The sequence below is a fragment of the Anser brachyrhynchus genome, assembly GCF_964034855.1.
Source record: "Anser brachyrhynchus genome assembly, chromosome: 23".
Lineage (NCBI taxonomy): Eukaryota > Metazoa > Chordata > Aves > Anseriformes > Anatidae > Anser > Anser brachyrhynchus.
Window position 1 is genome coordinate 3,699,756 of NC_137716.1, and position 18,218 is coordinate 3,717,973.

The window sequence follows — 18,218 nt, forward strand, 5'->3', positions numbered from 1 at the left end:
TTTACACGGGTTTTTTCGCTACACTTTCTTGAAGCAAAGGAAGTGGCAGAATGGAAACAAGTGGCCCTGCCTCTACAGCTTTACCACAAAGACTCTGAGGTTGAACAGAGACGTTTCCAGCAAGGCGAAGAAGAGCGAGCACTTCTTGTGTTGACAACACGATCTAAGCGGAGTCCTCTGGTAAAGGAGCAATAGGAAGAGCAGCAATGCCGGGCAGTGCTGACAGGGAAGATGCCACCACATGTAGTGGTGCCACCGAGAGAGGACAGAGCAAAGGGACCGGGCCGCTGGGACATGGCGACATCAATGTTGAGGAAACATGATCGCCCTGAGGAAAACAGCGCACACAAAACCAGCGCTACAAAAGCAACTCTAATACCCTTTATTCACAGGGCCTCTCCTTGAAGACACCGACTTCCAAGCATACGGGCTCTCACTTTATCTGCGGGACTGAGTTAATCCAAACATTACAAGATGGCTCTTGGAGACGAGGCCCCTCACTGCAACGGGCACTCTCAAAGGCCTCTGCTGTCCAGGCAGGGCACCGGCTACAAAGCGGTTGATGTTTTCTTCTTCACAAAAGGACAGATAAATCCCCTCGGCCTGCAGACTTATGAAATATTCACGGTTCTCTGTACCAAACGGCTCAGAGAAATCCCACCTAAAAAGCCAGAAACGGTCCCTCCGCCTTTCTTCTGACACACAATTACACGACGGCACTCTCTAAGCGACACAAGAAATTAGAGCAGCGCTCCGCGCTGGTATCGCTTAATGAGTCACAGCCCCTCTAGCTCATAGCTGCAGATCACTAAAAGCACAACATCAGAACTAGCTGTGCTTTTTGCCTGGCCTCTACATATGTTTTTGTTGTTAAAAAAAAAAAAAAAGGCTTGCTTGGGATTTGTGCCAAATGTTGAAGTAAGTACTTCAACAGGTGTTGGTTTCTTTTAAAGAACCTACTATAAGACACCCTGGGGGGGGGGTTGCTTTATGTTTTTTTAATGTTTTAGCCTTCCCCCGTATATACCTACCTCAAAGCATAATGTAATAGGGAGGTCACGACCATTTGTCTTTCCACTGCAGTTAAATGTGGAAATGAGGAAACACAAGAGATTGAGAACTAAAGCGGCACTTGAAAATGAGCTCGTTAAATGGCTTTGGTGTATCATTAATTTCACTAACGCTCCCTTCAATAAACAGTTTGGGAGATCCATGCCAAAACCAAGAAAAGCGATTGCTCATTACTGCTATCGTATATCATCGCGCCGGCACAAGGATCCGCATTTGTTCCTCTCGTCAGCCTCGTGCCCCTGAACGGCGAGCAGCCCCCAGGCCCCGCCGCGCGTAGGAGACCGCCGACGGCCGCCTCTCAGATCAAGAGCAAGTAGAGCAGGCCACTCTCCGAGCTCCTTCCACCATCAGCTTTTTAGTTGGTAAGAAATAATCTTTTAAATACTGCAAAATTAGACCTTACCATCATTCCGACCCAAGATCTCAAGCAAAATCCTGTCAAGTCTTTCAAAGCAGAGGATCGGCAAAACCTCTGCAAATTTCACAGTTAGGCTCTGAGGCGACTCAGGAGTCTCGAGCCTGACTAAGGAGACCTGTTCATGAAGAAAAACGGCACTGAAAATGAAAATCGACATTGGTTGTGACCAAAATGAACACTTCCTCCTTTTTCTATAAGGATACCTTATGAGGTAAATGGAGTATACTGCACAATTTGGGATCTGGGGGGATTAGGCTTGAAGAGAGGAACTGCGGGGTTTTATTCAAAACAAGTTTAAAAAAAGGAGCCTTTTCTTAATAGAAAAGAATCATATTACTCTTAAAATCTTAAGAAGTCTCATGACAACTCTAGCTTTATCTCCCGGGGTTAGATTCGATTAGAGACAACTCACTTTCTATATGATTTTCAATAGTAAAGTACGATAAGGAATTACTCAGTGTTTACCAAATATATTAATTTCTTGAACCATGAGAACTTAGTGAACTTACGCTACAGCTTTTCCATCTATGTATTACGCGTCCAAGATAATAACTGCTTGACAGTTGAAAATTATTGCTAAATATTCCAGTTCTTTCCTGAGACAGCCTTTGCTAAGGAAAAAGCCTTTGCTTGTTAAACTATTTTATTTCTGCTTGGCATTCCCATTCAGAAAAAATGTTTCCCAAACGACAGATCCTAACCGATTCTGTAATTTCCCTCCACCAGCATTTCTCTTCCGCTACCTAAAAAAAAAATGAAGTTTTAAGTCAAAAATCAATTTAGAGCTATTTCGTCATTTAAACAAAATACTTTTGCATAAGCTGTTTTCTAGTACAGCTGAAGTTGTTCCCCAAATAAAAAGTAGACACGCCATGGGTTCAAAAGATTTGAAATTATATTAAAACCGATAAGTAATATCTGCAAAGGTGACAGAATAACAATCTGCAAGGCAGTATCAGCTTCTTTACAGCAAAGAAAGGAATAGTTACCTTTCCATGCAGCAATTAAGAATTTGTAATCAGCAACGTTCCTAACTCAGCTAACAGCAGGGTAATATTACAGGATCTCACTCAAGCTAACAGAGCTGGACACGTAACGTTTTGGTAAGAAATCAAAAATATTGCATTTAACACAATTAGTGACTTGCTCTAATCACTAATGATGCAACAAGCTTCCAGATATTAGCTTTTATGGGAATCCATTTGTATGAAATACCTCATTGTTTCCATTTAAATTGGGCTAAAGTTTGCTGGATGTACAGCTGTGTGTGTAGAAAGACTCAAGCTATACAGAGAAAAAAAGGGAGGGGGGGACATGTCCCTAAAAGCATATCCAGTTCTCCTACAGATTTCCTATGTGTCCAAACACATGCAGGTGGGAATCAATGGAAGCATTTATTAAAATTGAACACATCACCTTCTCTAAATTCTTCCCAAACAGCAAATCTGACACCAGAATTAAGTGAATCAAAATCCACTCTAACCGTTTCTTTTAAAATGCCCTTTTTTATACATGAAGATTTAACTCCCATAAGTGTAATAAAAGGGTGTAGCGTCCTTTTGACGAAATTAAAAAAACGCTAAGATATCTGATGAATACAGGAAGTAAGATTTCATGATAACTGTTCTGTTGCTGGTTTGCAATTTCCATACGAAGCTTTCTTATAAATTTAAGCTTTTCACTTTAGAAAGCTCTCTCTCTAGCCTGTTGAAGCTAATAAGCAGCAAAACAAGTGCAGATTAAAATTAGAAATGTATTATTATAGCTTAATTGGAAATTACATTCCGTTTAAAGGATTAACTCAAAGTTTTAAAGGCTGTATTAGAGGCAAATCCTGTTGTTAAAATCAGCCCAAAGTTTGCCAGTCGGACACATGCGAACATTTTCAGGAATGATTTCTCCTAAGGCAGAAGCAGGAAGTGCCGCAGAAAAGAATGTGCAGGTGCCCGGAGATTTTAGGCCAGCTGGGATTGATTTGGCGTCCCCGTTAATATGTCACTGCTATTTTCTGATCCCTCATTCCCTAGGAATGAATTCACAGCCCAGCTCGCGGTAGAAGGGTCCACCTCAGTGAAGAAGCACTTAGATTACCGTGCTCGGCATCACTGCAGAACAGCCACAGACCGGCGGCGGAGACCCCCGTGCCCCCTCGCCCACGGAGGCAGAGTTTTCAGACCATGCAGGCAGCGCAGTGAGAAACTTTCCAGGTCAAGTGCGCTCGCTCTTCCTCCTCCGTGAGCAAGCAAGCCTCCAGAACTACTAATCTGGCTTCTTTCTCCAGCGTGAAATTAAACATTAAGTTAAACAAACCCTCAAGACAAGTCAGTTACTCAGTGGAATCCCAGGGGAAGTATTTTCTTCAAAGGGAGATTTCTTCCCATTCACAATCCTCATGTTGATAAGAAAAGCAAACACAGCCTTAAAAAGGAAGATCAGTTAACTTCTATTTAATGATTCACAGTTATTGCATTTAGACTTGGTGGCAATATAGCCATTAGCTACAAATCACCTAATTAGCCATCTAACTGTTAAATTAAAAAGTTCTTTACATTTGTGTTCAAGTTGCTGAAAACTATCCAACAATTAACTAGGTGCTCTGACCACCAAAACAGTTTGGGTCCTCCCTCTACCTCAAACTAACCCTTTTCCTGTTAATATTCTGAAATTTGTACTATAAACCCATTTTTTAGAACTCAGTACTGGCTATCCAATCAATTTCTAAAATAAATACACATCGAAGTAACTGCTCATTTACTAAAACAACTCTTCATAAAAATTGTCTAGAATTTATTTAATTAAATGAGGAAGGACTCAGAAAGCAATAAAAGAGAACCCTGGTAAGACGAGAAAATTTAAACGTTAGCCACAATTTCATTAATTACAGCAGGTATTCGGCTGTCAGGCCATCTCCACATCAGCAGACCCAGACACAATCTCATTAAAGCCAGAGACTTAAAATTAATATTAATAATGAGAAGATAGAGAAAGTTATTAGCAGCGCAAAGTTTCATGAGCAACGGAGGACACAGTTTTGTAACGCGAGCGAGCAGATCACGCCACGGGGAACGCAGTCTCGGCGCTCTGGCTAATTCTTCCCCAGGAAAGCTGAATAACCTTCCCCTCTCCTTGCACCAGAACTCTCAGGACCTGAAAGACACCTCGTTAAAGAAGCTTAACTAGCAAAAAAACCACGGTGGGTTCGCTTGGTTTCTCTCAGCTAGCCCACCCCGCAGATGGGCTTTTGATAGTAGAAGGGAAACGGGAGACAAAAGCTCGAGCCCCAAGAGGATGAGTCCAACACCCGGCTACCTCAGCTGCGTGGTCCAACTTCACGCTGTGTTTCAGGGCTGCCTACCGAAGAACACTGATGTCTGAGGACGCCTCGTCTTTGCTCTCGTGGCAGCTGGAAGGTATGAAAACGATGAGTCAAAGACCAAGAGAGCAGGGCCTGGCGGTTACAGCGGCCAGGCGTTTGTCCTCTCCCTGCCACCAAAGTCCTCACAACACCGCTGGAGCAGCTAAAGCCTTGTTCAGAGACGGTTGCTTTTTTCAGATTACCCAACACAAAATATTGGGGGTCTGGCAGAGATGCTAGCTGGGTCTGAAGGGCTTCTCCTGGACCCGTGCCGTGCATAAGGCACTTCAAAAACTGGGTACTGCTTCCCCTGGGGCAGCAGATCTGGCAAACAGGACGCTCCAAACACCAAGTCCTTTTATTCCAAAGCTTGCACCCCAGCTATCTTCCTACAAAATGAGAATAATCGCCCTACAAGAAACCCATAAAGATTATGTTGGTTTTGAACAAGGATTCCTGAACAGCGTACGGCACGGAGCGCTTCCTCAGGGGCTTCACTTTCCTATCAGCAAACCCGAGTTTGAGCGGCGTGCTCCGAGGCCCCGGGCCACGAGCTGAACAGCACCGATAAGCCCCGATATTGAACGGCCTCCCGGTGAGCTACCGTTATCTGCTTCGTGTTGCACGAGGCAGGGGGCGCAGCCTCGTGGGGGAATTCGTGATAAATTAATTAAAGACTATCATCCTGCTCGTGCACAAGGGGCTGAACGAAGATTGGGAAGACTTTTGGAACGCCTGACTGTTAAATGTACATAAAGCTTTCATAGCTTGAGCACAACTGATAAGTTAATACTGACTGGTTTTAATCGTGCTGTTGGGTTTTTGACAGTTTATTGCGAATAATTAAAAAGACTTCCATTATTTAGATGTACAGATTAAAATCCACCTACGCATGTTATCTAATAGCTCGATAAGTGGATAAGGAAGAGATGGGTGTCTATTTGCGATTTTAGCCCTTCACTTTCATTTTCCAAGTAATTAAAAATTAGATGATGAATTCTAATAACATTAATTCATTTGAGCATGCATCCACAGAAGCATGTGTACGCAAGGAGTTTCTCCTCAATGCTAAGTACGTCCTGATGGGCAGGGGAAATAAACCGTGTGATGTGAAACCACTCCTTTTAAACTGTATTTCAGAGCACCTAATGCTACCCTGCCTACCATAAAGATGCAGTATCAGGAAATTACAGTTGAAGTTCTGTGATCAAAGACACTGATTCTCTAGAAAATGGCTTGACCACGGAGCTAGCTTAAAAATATCTAGAATTACACAGAAGTGAGCAGTCTATCAGCGCTTTAAAGCTAATGAACGCTGCAGAAATAAAAAAGGGAACTCTGAAAACTGCATTCTTCTAAAAATCAGAGCACATTTAAATGCGCCTGCTGCAAAGCGAGTGACACTGTTCTTTTCTTTCTGAATAATCAGCCAGGCAGGGCAACAAGGAAAAGCAAACCCGCACACACAGAGTAGCACTGGAGCGGAAAAAGCACAACCAGCTTCTTCACAGCTCTCTGGCTAATGGAGACAAGCTTCACAGATGAATTTGTCAACGAAAAAGAAAAGAGAATCCCTCGCATTTCCCTCTCCTTTGGGCTGTCACAATCAGGAAGAAACTCCATCAAGCCAGCTTTTTAAAACAACTTATTTCCTGCAGTTTCAAGTACTGATCCAAGAGCAGCAGCGGATCCAAATGCACAGCTGTTCCTCCCAGGAAGACTGGTAAAGGAAATGAAGTCTGAAGTTTAGAGGAAAGGTATAATCCACAGTGATAGCAGCTGCTCCGTCTGGGTCGCTTGGGATTTAAAATATTCCATCATCAGCTTTATAACACAGTGTTTTGCCATGTTTTTTTGAATTTTAGTATGTTTTTATTGTCATGAAAGTGAAGATTTTAACACTGGCTAGAAACAGACAAGTGCGGACAAGCAGAGCGAAAGTTTCCCTTGTTGCCTCTGCCAATCCTATTTGGCCTTATAATGCTGTTAGTATCCTAGTGCAATAGATATTGCAGAGAAAAGTACTACCAAGCCAAAACAGGAAGCCAAATGTCTACTACAAACTAAGTGAAAATTACCACGAAAAAATCCAGACATATGGTATGAACTGGATTTGAACCCAGGCTTTCAGAACTGCTACATCATTGTTTACTCTTCCATCACCGTAACTGTCATTTAAGTCACTTTCAAGTATTTGTTCCATTATCACATCGACATTTTGGGACACATACAAAAAAACTCTGCAGGCCAGCCCAAACACAGTCAATAATAATAAAAATTTGAGCAAAAAAAAAAAATGGATTTTTGCTTCTTTTTTGGGGGAAAAATCTGTCGCAATAAACTGGAATTTAGCAGCCACAAGACAGCAACAGCTTTGTTTTTGCCACACTGAACCAGTTCACAGCAAACTCTTCGCTAGAGGCAGAGCAGCACAGGCTCGGGCTTACCAAACACACAAGACCCAGCACCGCTCTGATTGTTATCAGTGGATAGCTACGTACACTATCAAACACGCTGTCCAAGGACGGATGGTTTTCCTTTCTCAAAGTCTTTAGAAATTAACCACGAAACGGGAGGTGACATTCAAGGACCAGAACCAAAGGGATTCTGCTACAGCCCGCGAGCAGCCCGGCTCAAACCAACTCTGTACAAGGGCCCGCAGGGACAGGAAGGGGGGGCAGAATCCTGCCCCTCTATCTCACGGAGCCAGAAGGAAACAGGAGCCCTCCCCAGATGCAATCAAAACCCAAACTGAACTCAGAAGGGGTTTTCACCACTACAGTAATGAAATCCTCTAGTTAGAGGACAGGGGACAGCAAGCTAGCTGTATGTAGTATATAAAAGCTCAAGTTAGCTTTTATATACCTGATTGACTTAAAGGTGGCCCGATGTAAAACACAGATGCTGCGATTCCAGTTGCTTACCAGTAACCGCCAGGTCTCAGAGGGGATGCTTCTTCTGGAACACCAGCATGGATCCCTTGGGGCTGCATAAAAACCTCTATAGAGTCCTGAATGATTCTGTGCTTTGAAGAGGAGGTGAAGGAGTAAGTTCTCATCCCTAGTGTCTATGAGAATGCTAGCCACCTGAGGAAGGTATTCGTATCGGTTTACTTTTGGGACTATCTCAAATCATTTACTTTTTGCTTTATGTCCAGAAAGCAAAGGACTGCGAGCAGAAGGACCGCTCTCTCTGTGTTTCAGGAGGCACAGTAGTCATCCTGCTGTAGGCTCTTCCTCCTCGAAAGCCCGTCTCGGCCACCTGGCTGATCTGTGATGCAGGGAGCAGGCGAAAAGCAAATCTGAAAAGATTACACCCGGCCCCAGCCCCCGCAGCCGAGCAGCTCAGGTGCAAAGCGTCACTACTGCAAGCCGACTTAAAACAAACTTCTCCCAACTGGTAACTGTAATACCGCTTTGCTAAAAGCATTATAATCCAGTCAAATAAATTTCATTCATAAGAGCTGAAATATATATCGATCAGCAAAGCTTAAACAGGGATCACTTGAGTCCCTGCCAACGAGCAATCACTGCACTTTTAGCACTCCAAGAGAGCCAATTATTACTCATGAGTTCATGATGTTTTCTTCACCTTCCTGTTGAAGAGATTATTTAAGACCTCGAATCACTTAACTGGATTGTTTTGTCCTGTTATGAGTCATCTACAAATTCCAAGGCACCATTCGTGAGCTGAAACCAAGTCCCCAGATTGCCTCAGCTCCAAAACTGGGAGGAAACGGGGCCATAAAAATTACACCCATCCCCGGGCCCCCATCCCCAGGTGTCTTCTAGAATTCATGTGAAAGCGAAAACATCTCACCTCCCCGTGTACCGTTACTATTTAGAAACCAGCCCACATCCACATTACACTCCAGAGCAAAAAAACCTTTACCCTGTAAATCCAAAGAGACCAAACCAGAATGCTTACGCGTCGCAGAGAAAAAGCTAGGGGAAAGGGAAGAAGGTAGCATTAATGCTGAATTTCGTTAAATATATATAGGTATATATTTAATTTTTTTATACAAGCAGAACTTCTGAGAGTGGGACTTGTTTACACATCAGCTGCATTTAACTATCTCCAGAAAACAAACTGTTATGAGCCACTGGATATCTCGTGGTCTGAGGGCACAGAATCAGTCCCAACAAACCTTGCAGAATTTGACTAATGATAACAATAAAGTTCAATACGCAGGCTGTCACTCTGTGTTTAAAAACACTTTGCTATTTCTGGGGAACAAAGGTTTACTGTTTGAAACTTAGCAGTCACAACTGAGTCGCAAGTAAAAACAGGATACAGCACAAGGAGACTTAAAATAGTGACTATTCTTCAGAGTTCTGCTCTATCACCGGGCGGAGAGCCAAGCTAAGCTACAATATGAACCAAACCTGATTTGCACTGCTTTTAAAAACAAACCGGATCCCGTGTCAGTTCCCAGAGTGCCACCCTCCTTTTCTGAACGGGTTTCAGAACGAGCAACGCGTGTACGGCGCCGATAATTCGGTGGAATACTGCAGAGAGGATCCGTACTCGAAACTCATTGATTGTTTGATAGCAAAAAGAAATCCTTGCCTTGCTGATGTAGTTAAATCTAGTGCTATGCTCAAAATCTATTTATTTTACTGATGATTATTATTCTTCTAGCAGCGCACTTTAAAGGAAATACTCGTTCTGAGTAGGGCAACACATCTGCTTGCTGGCTGACTGGCAACACCTCAGAGGATGAATGTGTCCAGTCTAACAAAAGCGTTCCCAAATGGTACCCACTCCTCCTAGTGAAATGTCTCAGAAAAAGAATGAGAAAAAAAGCGGAGATGCCCTCATTAAGCAAGACAAAAATAGCTTTTATGTTCCATTTTTTATTTTTAGCGAAAGAATGAAAATTCAGTTATGTAACCCTACAAGTTTTGTAAATTAGGAGACAAACAGGGCATGTTTGGGCTCCTTGGAGTTTGTCAGCTGCACCTAGCCGTGCTCGGGGGGCAGCCACGAGCGCAGCCAGCTCCGTTAGGACCTGAGTGCTGCAGAACAAACCTGAGTCAGCTGCTGCCGAGGCTCCTGGAGGTTCGGGGACTGAGAAAGCCATTTCACCACGACACCGAAAATTCCCACATCCCCAAAATCACCAGGAAACTTCGCAGCCCACCAATTCCTCGCGCTGCTCCCACTGCAGCGCACCCTTAAGCCCTCGTATTAAGGCTCAGGGAACTGCTTATAGCTCCAACGACAGAGCTCCAGACAATCCCCCAGGTATTAAAAAAAGCCTGCCATTAGAGTCCAAATTCTTCGAATGCAAAATGCTCCCGCGATGTAATCATTGCACTGCAGAAGTGAAAAATCTAATTACAATGAGAAGGTCAATAAGACATTTGGATCCGCGTAGGCTGGTGGCAACTTGCTCAATCCGTAAGGTATTATTTTTGCTCTTCCCTCACGAGCGGAAAAACACCAAAGAAGCCGGGGGAGCGGGGTCGCGTGGACCCACGACTGAAAACCCACAATGAGGACAGTCACCACGTGTTGCACCTGCAGACGGAACGAGGGAAAAGCCAGCTCCCCCTCCAATAATGAGCATCCACCATGAACATGACCGACACAGGGCTGCAAGGAAAGGAAAAAGGTGAAAAGGCAATGTGTTAATCACAGTCTTCCCTTCTGCCACAGGTTTTTCTCCCTTAACCCCGCTTACAGATGTCAAAACACCGCGTAAGGACTCCAGAACGAGAGAGGAAGACTCTTCTGCACCGCTACAGGATGCTGCTTCCACCACGAGGTGTCCAAAGAGGACCGAGCACAGAAAAGTGTCACAAACAGCAGACATACACCCGGAGCTGAGAACCGTCATCATCTGCCTGAAAATACACGGATTTGGGGAAATCATCCCCAATTCCCTCCCTTTGAAACCTCGGCCTGTCAAGGAAAATAATTCTAACGTAGGAAGTAATAGTTGGGTGTCAAAATTAATTGAAAATTCACCTAAAAGAAGTGCAGCCTGCCATCAACACATCGCACTGGTACACGGTGACATGCAGCCCTATTAAAAACCACGACCGAGTGGTCCAGCAAGGGACAGGACTAACTTGCAAGAAAAGAAAAATACGTATTCTGAGGAAAACGTGCCCGTAAAATACAGGCTTTTACACCAGGAAGGATCATCAGTGCTGCAGAACTGTTACTGCAGCCTGAGCTTGGAACGCTTCTGCTGCATTATTTAAGACCCAGTTTTTGTGGGTGTGTGGCGTTGTTGTTGTTTGATTGCAAAGGATTGTTCTGGTACAAGGGGAAGAATTTGCAGTTCCTGGGAAATAATTTGCAAAACAAAACTATTATCAACGCTCAGCTACGACTTTATGATTTATAAAGTAGCAATGAGATCATATGAAAACATCGCTGGTTGACAAACACGCACTCCTGCAAAGCTCGTTTGGCTCGACAAGTGCCAGAGGAGATCTTGACAGAAATCGTATTCCTGGATATCATTTACACAGCACTAAACATCCTATGCAAATCAGCTGACACAAATCAAAGCAGCATTTTAAATATTAACTCCTACACACTATCATATACACAGATCTTAGCTAATGAGTTAATAAATACTTACACTTTGGCTGCCACCTCTAGTTTACACCAAAGCCTTTGGGACTGCATTTTTTTTTTTTGTTGAAATTGAAGTAGTTTAGACCAAAAGAAAAAAAGGGAAGCAGCACCGAGGTCGCAACTTCTTGCTGTCACAAAATGAACACTGCTGCAAGCTTATGTTCGCAAAAAAATCTACCAGATTTTGACAGTTTGCTTCTTTTCACCCACTTACTCCAAGCCTGTCAGCTACCATATATCCTCGGCTACAAAGCAACAGCTACTGCAGCACATTCACAGGAACGCCAGGGTAAAGCTCCAGCCACCACAACTAGAAATGCTCGTTGAAAAAGGAAAATACGTCTATTTTTTTAAAAAGGTATGGTATCCCACTTGCTGCAAAGCGCCCTGAGGTATCCTTGAGTTACAGATGGTGCATCAGGTACAAAAATATTGATGGCACAGATCACGAGAGACTGATCAGCGCCTTCATGGAAATTGACAACGCTGCTGTAATTCAGCCCCAGAACACGCTCCTCGGCAATTAGAGGCAAAAACCAGAAAACTAAGACAAATATTTAGCCTTTAAGCTCTTTTGTTTAAATCCCCATTGATCATGTTTGAGGAAATATCTGCTTTTTGCCAAATCAGCATCCCACGACTGCCCCGGTGCAGGCGCCCAGCAGCGCTCGGTGGTTTCGTACCGCGTGTCGAGCAAGAGCTGGAGGCCGCGGGGCCGGCGCCCACCTCGAAGCCTGGGCTCGTTGCTGGGTTTAACGCGGGTCCGCTGCCTACCAGGACAGTAAGGGAATCCCAACTGAAGTCATTGGCATCATAAATCGATCAGAGACCAGAAAACAAGTCGGTCTGTTTAGCGCTCGATGAACTGCAGGTTAAAGCAGGCGCCTTCCCAGCTCTCACAGGGAATCCAAGGTGGTCAGGGAAGTAAAACGAAGTTTGCATGGTAGAAAAGAAATTCAAGTGAAACTGAAGGAGGTTTGCACCTCGACCAAATCAGCACTGCAATCAGGTTTTAGCGTAACCTATTCCTGAAAAATGCTTGAGGGATTCCTGAGGTACAGGTCTGTGGTCCACTCCCCAACACTTACTGGGGACAAGGCTCATTTTCCTCTGCCGCTCTGCGGATGCCAGCAGGTAACGCAGATTAATACAGAACCGACTCCTGTTGACTGAGCTTTTTGCTCCTGTAGGTTTGTAACTCCTGCCTTTGCAACTATACCTCAAAGCCATCAACACCACGTACCTCTACTTGTAAACACAGGACGTAAAAAAAAATCAAAATCAGTAGCCAGACCTAAAACTTCTCAGGATCTTAACTGTAAGCAGAGCTCAACTCTGCAAAAACAGCTTTGCAGGTGTGAAATTCACTCTGAGGAAAACCCCCGATCACCCTCCAACAGCTGGGAGAGCTGACTGCAGGTAGCTCTGAGAACAATACGTTCTTACAAAGTTCTCACAAAATTCCTTACAAATTCGTTCATACTCCTACAAAACGACTAACTTGTATAAATAATGTAAATTTCTGCAAATATTCTCCACGGCTGAAGCTAAAGAAAACTCCGAACTGCAGCGGGCTGAGCAGAGCTCCACCCGTTCATCCGGTGAGCTACAAACAACGTAGTGACATACATCAGCTGTACAATTACAGCCCCGCGTGCCAGCGGCCCATCCGTAACTCTGCGAGATCATCAGAGCAGAGGGAGCTGGCCGCTGCGCAGAAAGGCTCCGTCTGCGAGCAGCTGTAATGCCCGTGAATGATGAATAATCAAAAAGTCGGCGTCTCCTTAGGAAAATAACACAACAAACCCCCGACGAGGTTTACAAGCGGCAACGCTACGCTGCTGCGAGAAGCACGCGAGCTGGGCAGCGTGGCACATCACACGGGACTCGCTCTGTTTACCTTGGACAGCTCAGGGCGGCAGCGGGCGGCTGCAGGAGCACAGAGACCCTTTGTGCCCCCGCGGGCAGCTCATCTCTACCTTTTCACCCATTTTCACTTCGATTCCTGCGCGGGATTCCCGAGGCCGCACCGCCATTTCAGGACGCGCGGTTGAGACCGGCAGCACCCCGGGGTGGGCTGGAGGGGGAGACCCCCGCGCCCCATTTCTTGGTCCGGGCACGGCGGACGCAGGGTCTGGACCCTCCGCTGGGGCAGCAGCGACGGAAAAGCAGCGCACAGAGCTCCAAGTCCAACGTTTCTGTTTCAGGAGGGCTGAGAACTGATTTGATGCATTTCTTTAATATCTTTCAGTCACAGGAAAACGCTATCAGGCAGCCGGGAATTTCTTTTTTTTTTTTTAATCAAATTATTAAATAAAAACATCCTGAAGGCATCAGGAATCACGGTGACACCGTCTCACCACCGTGAGCGTTTATCATTTTTAAAGCTGCAGATCAGCGTTCCCGATTTAAGTAAGCTTTTAAACACTGTTTTGCATACTAGCTACATCTAATGAAGATCTGTGGATTTTGATCTCTGCTGCAGCAAGCAGAAGCAGGTAAACAAATAACCGCTTCACACTTAAGGATTAATTTTATTAGGGAGGTGTGCGCCCATGTGCATGTATGAACACAAACTGGGGGTTGTTTTTACTCTATTTTCTTTTTATTTCACTGCAGCTAAATGGCTACCAGTGGATAGCTATGCTATTTTGTTCCGTTTAAGCTTGAAAAAAAAATACTTAAAACTGGACCTCTACATTTAAAATACTCAAGTTGAAAATATTTAAAATGTGAATGCGAAATACTTTTCACTTCACACAGTTCTCAATACCTTGAAAAGCAACACGGGCACGCACAACTTCTGATGACGCCTAAAAAGACGCAGACAGCCCCTGCCCCGGCACCACCACAGACTGACAACGCACTGAGCTAAGGACTTGGGAGCAGAGAAAATGAATTTTGCATCACTGAGGACTATCGGCTGTTACCAGAGGTCCTCTTCTGAGAGGCGCCATAAGCAGCAGTTCACCGAAACACCTTCCTCGAGTTGCCTGCACGGGGGCCACGTGCACGTGGAAGGTGTGCAAGCGGTGTTGGAATTGTGCAGAATGCATCCCGACACCGTCGCTCACCTCATTTCTTCTCCTCCCTCTTTTCGCTGCGGTACCATCACTGTCAGCCCAGCGCTCCAGCCGGAGCCCCAACTTTTGGGGTTTAGGGGTTTTAGGGGGTCTCCTTCTCAAGGTAACACTGCAAAGCCCATAAGAGGGAGCTCAAACACAGCTCCAGCTGAAATCCCTCAAAAGTAAGTGACTTTAACGACGTGTATTTTAAATAAATAAATAAGCAATCAGCCCTGGAAACCTGAGAACGTTTCTGACCGAACAAAAACTGCCTCTAAAACTCAGGTGACAAGCTTTAAAAACTTAAATCCTTCAGATGCCATCTGAAGAGCCCAGCAGTATCTGTGTCATCTTGCACGTTATTGTTTCGTTAATTGCAATTTTAAAAGGCAGCAGCAGCAGCAGCGATCACCACCGGGCTGTGTTACAACAGAAACTGAGAGTAGGCCCTGGTAAACAACTCATCCCCAAGGCAGAAATCGGTGCGGTTCTAGAATTTCACGCTTTACATGAAAAAAAAAAAAAAAGGAAAGGAGCAGAACCACAAGCAAAATACCGGAGTCACACAGAACAAACTCCCCCTCTTCTCACCCACTTTGTTACTATGGGACTGGCAGAAATCTCTGGATTATAAACACGAAGGTCCCACTCACAAGACAATTAAGCAGATCCAGTGCTTCTATCAGCCACCCACCTCCAAGGCTCTTTGCAGGCTCTGTGTCTCCCAGAACAGCTAAAACGCGTTTTGCATCGGGCAGCTGAAAGACAGGACTCTGCTGCTCCTGAAAACGGGGGGATGCTTTGGAAACCCAAGCGATTTAATTTGCAAAGGGATTATTTTTTTTTGCCAACTGCAATATACAGGGAAAGGGTGAATATCACACACTGCTTTGTCCTGGGCAAAAAAAAAACCACATAACATAAAGATCTCAGATGGGCTGAGCAGCACAAATAGGTGGAAGATTACCAAGTCCCAAAGCAGGCTCAGAAACAGCATGGGAACGCACCAGAAATGGTGGAACAGTAGTTCCCTGCCTCTGCTGTGACCAGTAACTAACAATAAAACAGACAAGATGGTAAACATTGCAAAAAGACAATTACTAATAATGAAAAGGCAGCAGAAATTTTGGGCTGCTTCCACAAACTGAGTAACGCATTTTCGAACTGACAGCAAAGCGCTGGTTGCCAAATGAAAATGAGAGCAAACGGCAAAGTTGTGCTTAACCCCTTTTTGCTTTTATACTGTATTTTAAACACAGATGAAATCATGGAATTTAGAAGAAAAAGTCTACAAAGGAGACATTTTACTCAGCTGTTTGGTCAGTGTTTCCATCACTTCAGTACCCAGAATCCTCAGACAACTTATTCAGCTTGGGTCCTTTCCTCAATACCAGGTTCTTGAAAATAAAGTGGGTTTGCATCTGCAAAGCCTGGAGTAGGAACGCTCAGATCTGGGAGAAACCAAATCGGGATTCTTACTTACGGACGCCCTTATCTCGCAGAAGGAGAATGCCAAACGTAAGAGCTAACTGAAGGACCATCTCTAATCGCAGGCTTCAAGAACTCTCCCAAGAATATCCAGCTCTCCAGCGGTAGCCAAGGACTGGCCACCGAAAGGCAATAAAACAGGGCACGGAGCTACACGGGCGTAACAGAGGTTCAAGGAACAAGAAGGCTCCAGTGACTGCCAACATCTCTAACCTGTCCTCGCCATGCTCTCAGCTAACTCCAGCAGCAGCTCCAGCACAGCATCCTGCGTGAGACATCAACAAATAGTTCAGCACGCGCAGCTCCGACCCGCACCTTTCCGAGCCGGGGCTGACAGCAGCAGCGTGCCTTTGTTTTACACCTGACCAGCAGCAGCACCAAGTCAAAACAAATATTTACCCTATCCTGACACAGAGGAATAAAAGGTTTTACTGCGAACCCAACCGTGCGCTCTCTCGTTCCCCCTTCAGCCACAAACAAGGTTGTAAATTTTCCTTAAACAGTTAAAAGAGAAACGAAAACGTTGACACGAGCAGGTGAGAGGAGAACGGCGCAGAAAAGCTCGGATACCCAGGGATGTGAACCAGAAAACGCAGCCGGTGCTCGGCAAACGCCTTCCTGCTGCCGTTAGCTCCTGCGGCCGGGCTTTGCGGAGCCGGCAGGAGCCACGGAGGGTTTGGAAGGGCAGCAGCCTGCGCCCAGGAGGGAAAGGAGGCGACACTCGGTCCTGCAGCTCCCGGGGTGCTCCGGCAGCCCTCAGGGTGGGCAAGGCTCAGGGCCGTGGTGTGGGGGCGAGCAGAGGCACCCCCCCCCGAGCCGGGCCTGGGAAGGGGTGAGGGATGGGGACCTCCTCCCTTAGAGCCCCCCCCAACCCCTCAGAACCAGGCCTGGCAAGGGGTGAGGGACACGAACACCCCCGTTAGAGCTCCCCTCAGAGCCGGGCCTGGAAAGGGGTGAAGGATGGGGACCCCCCCGCTCAGAGAGGGACCTGGAAAGGGGTGAGGGACACGGACACCCCCCCCTCAAAGCCGGGCCTGGCAAGGGCTGATGGATGGGGACACCCCTCAGAGCCGGGCCTGACAAGGAATAAGGGATGGGGGCCACCCCCTCAGAGCCAGGCCTGACAAGGGCTGAAGGATGGTGACACCCCCCCCCCAAAGCCAGGCCTGTCCCAGGGCCCCCCCCAGCTCCCTCAGAACCAGGCCTAGCAAGGTGTGAGGGGTGGGGACCCCCCCCCTTAGAGCCGGGCCTGGCAAGGGGCGAAGGACGGGGACCCCCCCGCTCCGAGAGGGACCTGGAAAGGGGCGAGGGGGCCCTAACTCACAGCCCCCCCCCCCCCGACGCCACACGCGGGCCTCGAGCGGGCCCTGCCGCACCTCGCAGCCCCCCCTCAGCCCACCCCGACCCCCCCCCCCCCCAAGCCCCGTTCCCGGCGGATGGGGGCTGCGGGGGGGGGGGCGCTGCCCCCCGCCCCGACCCGAGGCCTCCGCCCGCCCCCACCAGGGGGCGCTGCCCCCGCCCCGCCCGCTGCCGCTGCCCCCGGCCCGGGGGGGGGGGGGGGGGCTCCGTGAGGGGAAGGAGGGAGACGATGGGGGGGGGGCGCCGCCCTTCCTCCCCCCCTCACCCTCCTCACCCTCCTCATCCTCACCCCCCCCCCTCCCCCTCCGCCCTCCCGTCACCACCGGGGGCTCCCTCAGCCCGCCCCCCCCCCCCCCCCGGCGCCTCCTCACCCGGTGGGCGCGGGTGAGGCTCAGGTCCTTCATGACCTCCTCGAAGGCCGCCGTCTCCTCGGCCTGCTTCTGGTTGTGCAGGGCGATCTTCTCGCTGAATTTCCGCGGGTTGTTCGACGCCGCCATCTTCCCCCGTCCGCATCCCCCTCCCCGCGCCGGACGGGGGGGGGAGGAGGGCGGGGGGGGGGGGAGGAGGAGGGAGGGCGGCGCGCACGCGCGGAGCGGCAAGCGGAGGGGGGGGCCGGCTCGCAAAGCGCGTGCGCGGAGCGGGGAGGGAGGGGGCGGTGAGGGGGCGGAGGGGCGCGTGCGCGGAGAGGGAGGGAGGGGGAGGGAGGGTGCGGCGCGTGCGCGGAGGGTTGAAGGGGGGGGGAGCGGGGCGCATGCGCGGTGAGGGCTCGGCGCGCTGAGGCGGCGGCAGGGCTGCGGGCGGTGGGGCCGCGTTCGTCCCTCACGGCCCCGGGCTCGGAGGGGTGGGTGAAGTAAAGGCGGCCCCGTGT

At 47.5% G+C, this 18,218-nt stretch overlaps 1 protein-coding gene across 4 annotated transcripts in view; it reads right to left on the bottom strand.

The window, feature by feature from the left end:
• CRTC1 (CREB regulated transcription coactivator 1) overlaps positions 1–17,964 on the bottom strand; it is a 52,885-nt gene extending 34,921 nt beyond the window's left edge. The window contains exon 1 of one of the 4 annotated variants that reach the window (XM_080566423.1): positions 17,722–17,964. In XM_080566423.1, the coding sequence (XP_080422549.1) occupies positions 17,722–17,847 (126 nt within the window). In that variant the 5' untranslated portion in view covers positions 17,848–17,964. The remainder of the gene's footprint in view (positions 1–17,721) is intronic. The other 3 variants (XM_080566422.1, XM_080566420.1, XM_080566421.1) reach the window with 3 other exon arrangements.
• Positions 17,965–18,218: the final 254 nt, after the last annotated feature.